The 13,451-nt window shown below is 37.1% G+C and overlaps 1 protein-coding gene across 2 annotated transcripts in view; it reads left to right on the top strand.

Annotated features, from left to right (window-relative positions):
- pho (phoenix) overlaps nucleotides 1–11,319 on the top strand; it is a 71,500-nt gene extending 60,181 nt beyond the window's left edge. For both annotated transcript variants that reach the window (XM_079605781.1, XM_079605780.1), the window contains exon 5: nucleotides 6,509–11,319. In XM_079605781.1, coding sequence (XP_079461907.1) covers nucleotides 6,509–9,910 — 3,402 coding nt within the window. In that variant the 3' untranslated portion in view covers nucleotides 9,911–11,319. The remainder of the gene's footprint in view (nucleotides 1–6,508) is intronic.
- Nucleotides 11,320–13,451: the final 2,132 nt, after the last annotated feature.

The following is a 13,451-nucleotide window of genomic DNA, read 5'->3' as shown; positions in this document are numbered from 1 at the left end:
ATTTTTATTTTTGGGTAACTGTCCCTTTAAGGACAAGCGGCAGCATGTTTACTATTAGGGCAACTGTCATTTTAAGATCTGCGAGCAACGAGTCTACACTCATTTGACAAGCAGATTTTTTCTTCATTTTTTCTATTGTTCTTTCACTTTAGACATAACCAACTTTGTTTATGTAAACCTTGTGTGTATTTGACAGTATTAGCGCAATGAGACTCGAAAGATAACTTAGTTCAGTAACGGGCACTGTTAGACAGGCTTTTAGTGCATGTGCTCGTCGGGTGTTTATGCTCAGAAAAGCGCCCGTTAGAACAGCGCATCAGCAACGAATGACATGTTTAACTGGCAAGGCTTTAAAGCACATGCAAATAATTAATTTTTATGAACTACAGTGTCCCGTTCCTTTGCATTTCATGTGAATATACGTCGCGCTGTACAGTATGTTGAGACGGAGGCGCCAGAAATGCAAACTGATAAAATGGACGATCCTACGATATTTCTTCAAAAGCAGATCGTGGAGACATTTTGATCGTCCACGATCAAAAATCGTAATATCGCACACCCCTATATATATGTATGTGTGTGTGTGTGTGTGTGTGTGTGTGTGTGTGTGTTATCTTTGCATTCTTTCTTGTGGCTCAGTGACACCTGAATGAAAGGCTCATTAGTATGCAGCATTAGCAGGTCTTTGTCTTCGGTGTGAATTAGGACATTATTCATGACCTTGTTGGATCATTCACGCCCATCTGCATATTGCCTTTCCAAACAAAGTGTCTTACAAAATTTAAATCAATCTATTGTTTAAAGGTGCAGTGTGTAATTTTTAGCGGCATCTAGTGGTGAGATTTGCGAATTGCAAACAGATAGTTACTTGCGTCCTATCCCTCCCTTTTCAAACTCGAATGAGAAGCTACGGTGGCCGACGTAGGATAAAAGATGTCGTCGTCTGAGTCAGCAGAGAGTAGCAAATCAAGCAATGAGGTTTCTTTATATTATATATCAAATTATATGTAGCCTACTTAATTATTCAGTAAAACCACATGTTATTGCGATTGTAATTTTTACTTGTTCATCATTGTGTTAGTATTTTATTCACTAACTTTACCATAGCTTGTTTCCATGCTAGTAAGATAAGAGCTATGGATAAGAGCATCAAAGCAGCTGTAAGGGGAAATATCTAACATTATGTCCAAGGCGTCGTTCAGACAGGATGTTTTTCTCCACGTTTGCAGAGTCAGGGACAACCTGAGTATGTACCGGAATATGAGGGAAATAGACGGAAATAGACAAAAAAAAAAAATCTTTAACTTTTAGCAGGCAAAATATTTTTTAGTAATTCTGTGAATTACACTGGGCAAATCAAAAGTAATACTACCCACCGGATGAAGAAGGGTTAGCTCTCCACGGAACATAAAATATTCATTTTATTTACATTTTTCGTGTTCGCAATAATGAGGAAAAAACAATGTTTTTGACCAGACGTGACAGTTCTCCCTTACAGACGATATGCGGTACGCGGTACGCGACCGCGGCACTAAAATACTTAAAACGTCCAGAGAGACTTCAAAGAAGGCACAAAGCCTTTCTTTAAAGTGAATTTCGTTTTGTATTAATTGTATCTTAATTTTAATCAATTTTTCATCAACAAATTGCCTGTATTTAATAAATAAGAAGTAAATATAGCAGACAATAGATAATCACGACACGGAGGCGCGTGAACTGGAGCGCGTCTCATAAATTAACCGAAACTCAGCGTATAAGGTAGTCTACTTCACAGACCTGAAAAATATATATATATTGAAATGTCTACTTTTAAACAGAACAATTCAAAATGAAAGAAAACAGACTGCTCTCTGCTTATGTAATCCGTATGAAATGTGCATTCTCTCTGGCGCATTCACTAGGCTACTGCGAAGATTCACTAGGCCACTGCATCGTCAACTTCATGTTTATTAATAAACAATTAAAAAGTCTCCTTGCTATATTTGACATTCATAATCATTGTTTTTGCCGGAGCTTTGTGACAGCTTTTAGGCACTTTATCGGCAGCGCCGCCGCCACCCGTCACCACTGCATCAAAAACATGATTGCGTGATGAAAACATGATGAAAAACATGAAAAATACCACCTAAACATCGCCTAGAAAGAAAACACAGAACAAATAGAGTAGCCTAATGCGAATACGTCCATCTCGCGAATATGCAGTCTTCATGCCACAGAGGCCGAAATCATATGGCACTCCAGTAAAAAATAAATCACTATACAAATATATCAGACGCAGCCAGTCTTTATTTACATACTTGGACACCACACGCGGCTATTGACTGACCACGATCAGGTAACTTAGCCTACTTGCATTTTTTTTTTTTTTTTTTTTTTTACAATTAAAACTAAAAGTTTGTTGTAACGCAAGCGTTAGGTTACTGAACATGTACCGAGTAAAATATTACTGTAATGTATTCGAGTGATGGCTTTCCAAAGGAACCGGAGAGCTGTTACCGAGGTTTGTATTTATAAAGTTATACTTTATTATACAAGGTTATTAGCCTATATTCCGACCTGTTTGCACTTTATGACAAACCACAGCACACAGTGATTTCTGGCTTCATCATACTTCCTCTTCTTCTAAGCAGATTTACCCTCCGTCGGCTCTTGTCCTAAACAATATCTGCGTCTTTTTCTGCTGCTTCTCATTCAAGTTAGTGACGAAACGCGCACTGTAGCGCTGTTTGTTCGCTGTCGGCTACGGTAGAAACATGACGTCACAATATGTCGATCTTCATGGAAGGGGGTGCTCGCGCTCATGTAGATGTAAATGACTCATTCTAAGGTAATAAAAACATAACGGTTCATTAAGTAAGGTCTTTATACACCACTGAAAACATAGTAATGGATCTTATATTGCATTTCTGTCAATAGATCATCAGAAATATTACACATTGCACCTTTAATGTGAACTAGGGATGCAAATTATCGATTAATTCATTAATCATTAATTGATTGACCTTATCGATCGATTAACGATTAACTGATAAGCGGCTATTTTCCTGAGAATGTACATTTCTCACGGTATCAATAGTGTCTTTAACAAAAAAAGCAAAATATTGCTTATATACTGAACAAAAATGCATGTTATATTGCTCAAATGATGTTTTATTGTAACAGTTGGGATATGGTACAGAATGTAATTTATGTAGTTTAACAAAATAAATTATGCACAGAAAATTAAAATACATAAAAAATAATTGTGCACTGGCTCACCTGTTGCAAACATTAAGCAACATAAAATAAATGTTAAATAAAAATCTATATGGGTAGGCTTAGCCTAAACTATATTAAGTCTACATATAATAATCTATCTGGTAAACTACTTGAAAAACTTGAAACATTAGCAGCAGCACTTATTGATGCTTGGTCTGAGAAAGGTAACAGTAAGATTACTAGACCTGGAAACTTCAAATATAGAACTGAAGGGTTGTCAATTTTCACAAATTCCCATGATCGATCGTAATTTAAATTAACGATCAATTATGCGTCTGCTGCAGTGCATATGGCCAACAGCATGACAGGATTTGTTAAAAACGCTATGTTACTCACCAAATGAATGAGAATGGCTTTTAATCCAAATAAAGGGCTAGTAGGATTGTAAAATGTTTCGATGTGAATGATAATTAAATTAATTATTTAATAATCAAATATAACGACTACAACGTGTCACCAACGCTGCCTCAGATGCGTGCTTGCAGTGTGTTGTAACGTTACACGTGCACTGAAAACGGCAACTAAACCCAATGAATTCACAACGATTTAATAAAATAGTGTTCTGATGTTATGTAATATTACAGTCCCAAATTAATTATCGTTATTATTAGTCGTGCATTGCTGCTTGAGCGGCGCGCGCTGAATGAATAACCGTTGAGCACTTTGCTAGCGCGTTATTTAACTCAAAGAAGCGCAACCAATATGAGATTAGTCAGATATATACAAAATAAACATGATATTACAAATTATATCTGCACAAAATGACGTGAATGCACAAGTGAACTTGAGTTAGGTGCCATTCAGAATGACTCATGTTGTGGACGCGCTCTTCCTGGAACAACGCGACACGGCAACTAAACCCAAATACTTCACAATGTTTTATTTCACTATTTTTCTCTTTATAATGTTATGTAATATGACAGTCCCAATAGTCATTATTAGTCGTGCATTGCCGTTTGAGCTGCGCACGCTAAAGATCACGCTTCAACAATTCTTAACCAAATGCATCCAATATGAGATAAATCAGATATAGATAGGTGTACACATAATAAACTATTACAACTTACATTTGCAAAAAACCAAAGGCTGCGAATGCACACGAAAACTTATAGTCATGATGGTGTAAAATAGTCCCAAACATAACTCCGGCGCGCTCGCTTGTGTTTCGCGGTTGAGCAGCACGCACGCGCATGAACCTGCTTAATCGATGATCGATAAGTTTGATCGATTAATGTATTATCGACAATTAATCGATCGTCGATTAATCGTTTGCATCCCTAATGTGAACGATTAGCCCGGATGATTTTCAGATCATTTTGAAGTAAAAACTCTAGGCGTCAACATCCATTAGTCAAAAGTATTGTGGGAATATGTGAAGTTGGCCGTTTGTGGTCTTATATCAGAAAATTTAAATAATATTCTCTCAAAAATGCTAACGTACATACATGTTCATGTACACAATCTACACACAGCGCTGTCAGAAAAGAGCAGAGAGAAATACCAGAGACACACTACATCCAGCTCACTCCCTGCTCACACACAAAAACTGCACATACAATCTCAGGCATAGACGAGCGGACAGCATTATCACACATAGAACACGCTTTTATAAGAGCTTTTTCCCAGCCACAGTGAGACTCTTGGCCAAAACAAAATGAACTATTGTCTCCAGGGCCTGTGCAATAATACTAGTGCACTTTATTTATTTATAACGTAACTTTGTACTATAATATAATATATCATGTTGTCTATGGGGCCTGTGGAATATACTTGTGCAATTTTATAATGCAAATTTACACTTTTAATGGGTTTTGTAACCAAGGCTAACCAAGGCATCTTAGCTCTGTGCAGTTTGTTCGTGCTAGGTTAGTAGCTACCGTTCACATTAGTTAAAAATCTGTTGGAACTTTTTCTATTTTATTTAACTATTTGAAAAAAAAAAACATTCAATTCAATTACTTTATTATTTATGACAGTAATCATAAGTAAATAATACATATAAGCGTTGAAGGCTACATGCTGTAAAACACAAATATTGAGAAATATTGCTTAAAAATAAGCAACCTTCTATGCACTTACTACTATTATTATTATTATTATTAGTAGTAGTAGTATTTTAAATACATGGAGATTTAGCTAAATCTATTGTACAGTAGAGACTAATATCATTATTTCTGTAAAAAATTTTCAAAGTTAAACTTAATATTTATTTTCACGGGTTGCCGTGAAGGCCTTTGTGTTTGTATGATATGACGATAGTTTTTCTCAAAATGGTAAAATGCTCATGAAGTGACTCTGAGTGGCTCTGGAGATGAATTTCATGTCATCATATCGTGAGGCAGCCGAGACTAAAAACAGCGCGAGCGTCACTCGTTCTTCAGTGTGTGTGTGGTAAATTAAACCGCGCGTCTGCGCCATTCATTCACACAGAGACAAGCAGAACAAGCAGGGTTAATATTTAAATAGTCTTTTTGCAGTTTAATATACACAGACACTATCGTGGTATATATCGGCTACAGTGCTCATAGTAAAAAAGTTAGTCTGGAGCCCCCCGCGCTAAACACTGGAGCGACTGAAAGCAGCGCCTATTAGTGGGTACCGAATATACCCGGTACTACAGAAATGCTGGTACCGTCACATTTTCAGTACTGACTTAGTACCGAAGTACAGGTACTTTGACAACACTGTTGGGAATTCTGTGAAGAGGTTACTGTTTCGTCCTCCTTTCTGCAATGTTTCGGTCTCCCACATGTGTGTGGCGAGCTGTACCTCCGGGAACGGTGCAAAAAATTAAATATAAATAAAGAAGTGTCGACGCAAAAATATGACGTCAACGTAATTTTGACGTCATCGACGCGCCGCTACAGCACTATATAAATAACACATTTTTCTTAAATGTATACATGCACGTGTGTGTGTTTATATATACAAAATAATTATACACAGTAAACAACTTTTATTTTGGATGCGATTAATCGTTTCACAGCCCTAGGAAAAATACATTTGAAGTGTAATTAAATTGTTTAGTTGATCTCACATGTTAAATAACATGGAGAGGCGGGGTTTATAACCTATACTTGGACCAGTCACCTGGGGGCGATCAAGACGCTTTGGCTTCACTTTTCAGGGCTTGTGTGGCACGCTTGGTCTACCGTAACACTTGCTGTGAGAGAAATGCTGCAAGCACAGTAATGCATATATATTTATCACTGTGTACTAATCTGTTATTTTTGTTTTGTCTTTATTTCAGGATAAGAACATTTTTGTTATATGTTACAGTAATGAAAAAAAAAAATGGCTTCCACAATCCATCTTGGAGAAGAGGATTCAGGATTCACTGTCAAAAGGCAACGAAGAACAGTTACTTAATGTCAATAGAAAAGAGAAGAAAAGAAAAACTAAATCTACCAAGAAAAACAAGACCACTGCTTCTGTTAAAAAACGATCAAAAAAGAAACGCAAAGTTCCCCAAAGCAAAGCTGTAGCCAGGACTTTATCAGAATCTTCTTCTGTCTCTTTCTCTGAGGAGCAGGAAAAACAACATGAGACACATGAGGTTTTAGCTTCATGTTCAGATGCTGAAGACTCAGATTCTTCCAATTGCAGACAGCCTCTTAATAATCAGATCATTCAGTGTGCTGAGAACTCGCATGAAAATAACTTTGTGGTAATTGAAGAGACACAGAGATACTCTGTAGAGGCAGTCAATCAAATGGAGCAGGTGGATGACATGAGGTCAGGAACTGACAATCACCTTTCCAACAAAAGTCATTTCGTTTTTTCACGCCAAGGGGGAGACATTTCTGTACAGGATCAAATTCAACAGTCTGAGAGTGACATTGGCTCAGTGGACTTATTCATGCCATTGAAGAAACATAAGAACAATCAAATTCATAAAACCACATCTATTAACGCAAACATAGAGGAGAGTGATCAAGACAGTGTTGTAACTCAAATAGAGGCTGAAGGACAGTTTGAGTCCATATTTGGACCAGGAACACCCAGATGGTGTGATGGTGAACATCATGCACATGAGGACGATGAAAGTGACATAACTCAAATAGAGACGAAAGGAAAATCCGTGTTTGGAACACCAACCAAGCCGTTTACATTTCAAGACGTCACTAGTTCCAAACACACTGAATCCCAAAAGACAGGCCAGGGTCCTGTTGTCCTACCTACCGAACTGCTGTCAAGAAGAGAAGATAAAACGAGGCATAAAAATAAAAGGAGAAAATCAATTTCATGTTCTCATAAGGAAACTGAAGTCACAGGAATCGAGACTGTGACTGTGCAAGCATCATCTAAACATTTACCACTAGCTGATGAACCATTAAGAGAAGTTTACTCAAGTTCCTGTGAACATGTTATCGTGGGTAAACAAAAAACGGTGGTGGAGATGGAAACAGATACTCCAGATAGTCCTTTGTTTAAAAATGTTGGAATGACCTTTCTTAAACGAAAAAGAAAGGGTAAGAAGAGAATGGGGGCTGCTATTTTGATAGAATGTGATACAAATGTAGATGTGAGTCAGAAAGTGAGTTCTGTTGATTATGTCACTGAACTTAAAACAACATGCAGAGAAAACAGGGAATTATTTGATGTAGAGAATAGAGTAACAAACGAAGAGCAAACCGCAGCATCAGTTTTACGATCAGAATTATTCGACAAAATTATTTTATCTACAGTGGCAGATAGCAATGTTATCAAAAAAGCTATGAGGAAAAAGAGGAAAATGTACAAATTAAAAGAGCGTGAGCATGTGCAGCCTGGTGTAGAAAATCAGTTTGAGGCAGTCCAGTTCAGTGAGCCGCTAACACTCAAAAGAACAAAAAAGAAGAGAAAAGCCAAAGAGAGGACAAAGACTGCATATGTAGAGGGGAATAGTGCTACAGACATCGAAACTTTAGACTTCGATAGACCAGTGGAGTTGACAATAAATGAAGAGAAACAATCCAGTGCAGCTCCTAAGACTGGTCAACCTAAGCATATGCAGACATCAGAGGAAATTGCAGGGTGTCCGTCGCCTAATGTTACTAGATTAAAATCAGTGAAGAAGAAAAAGAAAAAAAGAGATGAGACTGAAGAGTCTCAATATGAATCTGTTGATCTGGATGTGAGTTCTGTGTCTCAGTTTGATGCTGGTCTCAGAGTGTTTAAGCAACAGGAAGATCAGGTCAATGAAGAACGGCAGAGCCATGACAGTGCAGCTGAACATTTGGAAGGTATATTAAAGGTTGCCAAACGCAAAAAGAAAAACCCAAATTTAAGTTCTCAAATTGATGACATTATTGGACTGGAAAAACTAGTATCAGGCATGCAGTCAGAGAGCACAGCAGAACCAAATCATTTAGGTTCAGATGACACCGTTATCACAAAGGACAAACAGAAAGGGGCAAAAAAGCAGAAACTAAAAGAGCAAAAGACAATAGAGTTTGCTTCAGATATCAAGGACATTGTGCAGTTTCAATACAATGAGTCACAATCTACTGATTTGCCATCCAGAATGACAAAAAAGAGAGCAAACAAGGACAGAGAAAGAACAACAGTTAGCTCATCAAATGAACTTTTAGAGCACATTGATGATAGATCTCCAGAAATGAGAGGAAATAATATGATTCAATCCATTGAGGCCATTGAGGCCGATCAGATTGAGCATTTACGGTCATCGGAGGTAAATGCAAGATGTCCATCACCCAGTGTAACTAGATTAAGCTCAGGGAAGAAAAAAGAAAAAAAGGGGGATCGGCGTGAGGAACGTCCGTATGAATCTGTTGATTTGAATCTGGATGCGAGTTCTGTGTCTGAGTTTGATGTCACTGGACAGAGAGCACAAAAGATGATTGAAAGAAGGCAGAGCAATGCAGCTGAACATTTGGAATGTTATGTAGCACATGTTTTAAATGTTGCCAAACACAAAAAGAAAAGTCAGAATGCAAGTTCTCAATCTCAAGTTGATGACCTCATTGGACTGGAAAATGCTGTGTTAGACTCGCAGTCAGGAAATACTGCAGAACTTAAACGGAAAAAGAAGAAAAAGCACAAATTAAACGAGCAGGTGAATACAGAGACTAATGCAGTTACTCATAGTATGTACAATGTTCATTCGGTTGAGACGGATCAGTTCAATGAGTCACAAACTACTGAGCTGACACACAAAAGAACAAAAAAGAAGAGAAAAGACAAAGAGAAAAAGACTGCATACGTAGAGGAGAATAGTGCAACAGATACCCTGTCAATTGAAATTTTTGAAGCTACTGAGACCGATCACCCTGAGCATTTACAGACATCAGAGCAAATTGAACGATGTCTGTCACCTAGTGTAACAATATTAAAATCTGTGAAGAAGAAAAAGAATTGCAGGGAAGAGTGTCAGTATGAATCTGTTGATTTTGCTCTGGATGTGAGTTTGGGGTCTCGGGTTGATAATGTAACTGATAGATCAACTTCTCAACAGTCTATTGAAGAAAACCCAAGTGATGTTGAACATTTGGAAAGTAATACAGAAGCTAAATTAAATGGCACTAAACGCAAAAAGAAGAGGAAACGGTCAACTTTTTCTATTAATTTCAATTCTGACTTTAGCTCTTCCTCTGCACAAATGCAAGAAACTGTAACACCTGAGAGGAAGATGAAGAAAAAAAAATTCTGATTGCATTACAAATGTAGGCGGTGAATTAACTTTGGAATGTTCTTATCATACGGTGCAGTTTGAAAAGCCTCAAGAGTCCGATGTCGAAACAACCTAAGATAATTCCAAAGAAAGTGAAAAGAAAAAAAGAAAGAGGAAGTGAATGAAAGCATAAGTCACATACTGGAACGATAGTCACAGATTTATGAACAACTGGGATTGATTCAATCATACAACAGCAATGCAGACCGAAAGGCCAGCATTATTACCTCATTGTGAGATTCTGGGGTTCATGCAGATACAAAGGATAAAAAAGAAGAGGAAGCTGTACACTGAAAATAAGGAAATTCCTTTTTTTTTTCTAACACTGACTCGCCCACAATGATAAATCGAGATGACACACCCAAAAGGCTTAGGTGTCATGACAGAGCAGGTTCTGTTCAAACTGAGTGTAATGGGAATGTCTTTGTTCAGTCATAAAGAAAACATGATACATATGGAGAGAATAACCTAAAGGAGGGATCAAGAGAACCATCTATATTGGCTGATGTGTTTGTGCCTTCGTATGTTGTTTGTGCAACGAGTTTCATTCATAATGATGGTGCAACAAGAAAGAACACATGATAGAATGATAGAAAATAATTTCACAGAGGTTGATATGTTGTTGTTTTAGACCTTCAGAAGACAGACAAAAGTAAAAAAAAAAAGTTTTGGTAAAAGATTTTCTTTTCAGGATGAATGGTCATAAAAGATTAATAGGAAAGCAGTAATAGTTAACAGATAAGTACAAATGGAAATGTATATCCTGTGATGTAATTTTTTTTTAATTATTATTATTTTTTTAATTGTTTGTGATACTTCGCTTGATTTCATTTAAAGCAAGATTAAATAAAACAAAAAAAAAGTATTTTGGCAGTTGATTGTATTACAAAACATATCTCCTGAAATAACATGCATACCTGTACATTGTTTTTCCTTTTGTTTTGTAGATATGTCAATGATCTGTGGATCAATGGATTTATTTTAAATGAGAAAATATAAATTCATTAAATTATTATTCACTGTGAAGACAGATCATCTGAATCTGTATTTTTATAGAGAACCAGTGTTTGGTCAGTATAATTCTGACCTTACTACTTTGTAGCGGAGTAAGCATAGTGTCCATAATGGAAATGTATAGAGAAATAAAATATGGGTTTCCCCATGTGATAAATGCATCTTTACTGACCTTATCCATTCATTAATTTTTTTCAAGAATGACTACATTGCAAAATATTTAAAACTGTTTGAGTGATATTTTTATGTGGTGATTGGTTTCCTGTTGTTTAATTTTTCTGAGGGCTGAAATGGATAGTTCAACTATATGACTTATGTGGATAAGAAAATACATTTTTAGAAACGGTTTTTTTCTTCTGTTCATGCAATGTAAATTTAGCAAAAAAAAAAAAGAAAAAAAGTTTGGTTGCCAACATTTCTTCCGAATAACTTATTTTATGTTCCACAGACGTTAGTAAGTCATTAATACAGGTTTGGGACCTTATAAGTAAATCATGACAGAATTTTCATGTTTGGTGAGCTATCACTTTAATCATTATATAAATGGTATTTCATAATAGCACCTCCAGTCCTTGAATTTAAATGTATTATTCGAGTGAGCCCATGGTTGGAGATTTTTAGGTGATTCTGCGTCACGTCATTATGCCAGTAAGTGGTGATGTGACCTTACGAGTGATTTAATGAATCATTTGCTAAACCAATTAGTAAAACACATTGGAGTGTGTTGCTTAAAGCAGGGCTATGCAGTTTCGGGAATTTCTTCTATGTATTCTCGCTTTTTGCTCGCAGGTTTCTCTGTAGAGCTCCCCCTACAGCTTCGGAATAGATATTTGACAACACTGTCGAAAAACTCGTTGGTGACTCAGATACCAGAGGCTAGTAGATCAACGACATCAAAGCAGATAGTACATTCTTTACAATGTCTTCTTCATTCGGGTTCAACCGTGTGAGGGAGCGCAATAATGACATAATTTTAGCAGACCACCATTTAACCCGAAAAAAGTAATATAACCATTCCAAAGTACTCCGAAGCTGTTCAGTTAAGGTAAAAAAACAGCATAGGTCACCTTTAAGAAGTGCAAATGTTGAAGATCTGTTTTTTTTAACGTATTTTGTTAGTTTGTTATGATGTATAAAAATCACTCACAAATGTGCTATTGCTGTGAATGTCAAGTTGCAACACTATTGTGATTACTTGCAGCCAATACAGCAGCACTCTGACTGGTGTTTTCTTTATATTTGTTTTTAACTTGACTGAGTCTTGTTGAATTTTGAAATGCCTGGCATTGACTTTATTTTAAGAACATTTAAGTCCATTAACAACTATTTTATAAACTCCCCTTTTCTGTTATCAAGAACTGTCTTTCATCAATCAGTATTCATATTACTTATTGTGAATTCATCACAGAGTTCTCGATCTGTTCATCTAGAATTAAAATTAGCTGCATTACACCACATGCAGTATTTTGGTCTTGTTAGATGTCAATCCTGCCTTAAAGGGGTCATCGGATGCCCATTTTCCACAAGTTGGTTTGATTCTTTAGGGTCTTCATGTAAACTTTGTAACTTTGGTTAAAATTCCTCAATGGTTGTGTAAAACAATACGCTTTTACTTTGCTGTGAACAGCTGTTCACAAGGACCCGTTTCGGTGCATGTCTCTTTAAATCAGGGGTCACCGAACTCTGTCCTGGAGGGCCGCTGTCCTGCAGAGTTTAGCTCCAACCAGGTCCAACACACCTGCCTGAAAGTTTCTAGTATGCCTAGTGAGACCTTGATTAGCTGGTTCAGGTGTGTTTAATTGGGGTTGGAGCTAAACTCTGCAGTACAGCGGCCCTCCAGTACTGAGTTTGGTGACCCCTGCTTTAAATGAAATTAAGAAACTGCTCACCCCACCCCTCTCTTCCATAGGGTATGTCAACACAAGACACATAATGTGCTGCCTTGGCGGACAGTATACAAATGGCTGAGGGTGGAAATATGCTTATACGGGACAGTCTGTCAGTGGTCGTGGGCTGAGCATGAGTAATATGACATCATATTCATCCAACTCAGAAAATCCAGATGGCTTGATTAATGAGTGTTTTGGCTTTATGAGGATTTAAAAAAAGGAGTGAATTGATTTTTTTCATGGTGGTTGTGTCCACACACTGCAAAGACACATTTATATGCAAACACCAAATAAAAGTGAATTTTGCGTCCAATGACCCCTTTAACACCATATTCCACCTTATTGGATAGACCCAGCCAGCTGTGCAGCCTTTCCAGGATGGTATTTGATTGATTTAGATCTTACTTGACTAATCGTGCCGTTTATTAGTCGGAATCATAAATCTTAGGCTATACTGTGTCAGCTTGACAGGTAGTTCCTCAGGGTTCAGTGTTGGGCCCAACTCTATTTAGCATATATATGCTTCCACATAGGTTATTAGGAAGTATGGCCTTGGGTATTACTGCTAGACTGCTGATATTCAAATTTACATTGCCTTCTATCATCTCAGGAATATT

Source organism: Phoxinus phoxinus, assembly GCF_949152265.1.
Source record: "Phoxinus phoxinus genome assembly, chromosome: 3".
Taxonomy (NCBI): Eukaryota; Metazoa; Chordata; class Actinopteri; order Cypriniformes; family Leuciscidae; genus Phoxinus; species Phoxinus phoxinus.
This window is presented reverse-complemented; position numbering and strand designations above follow the sequence as displayed.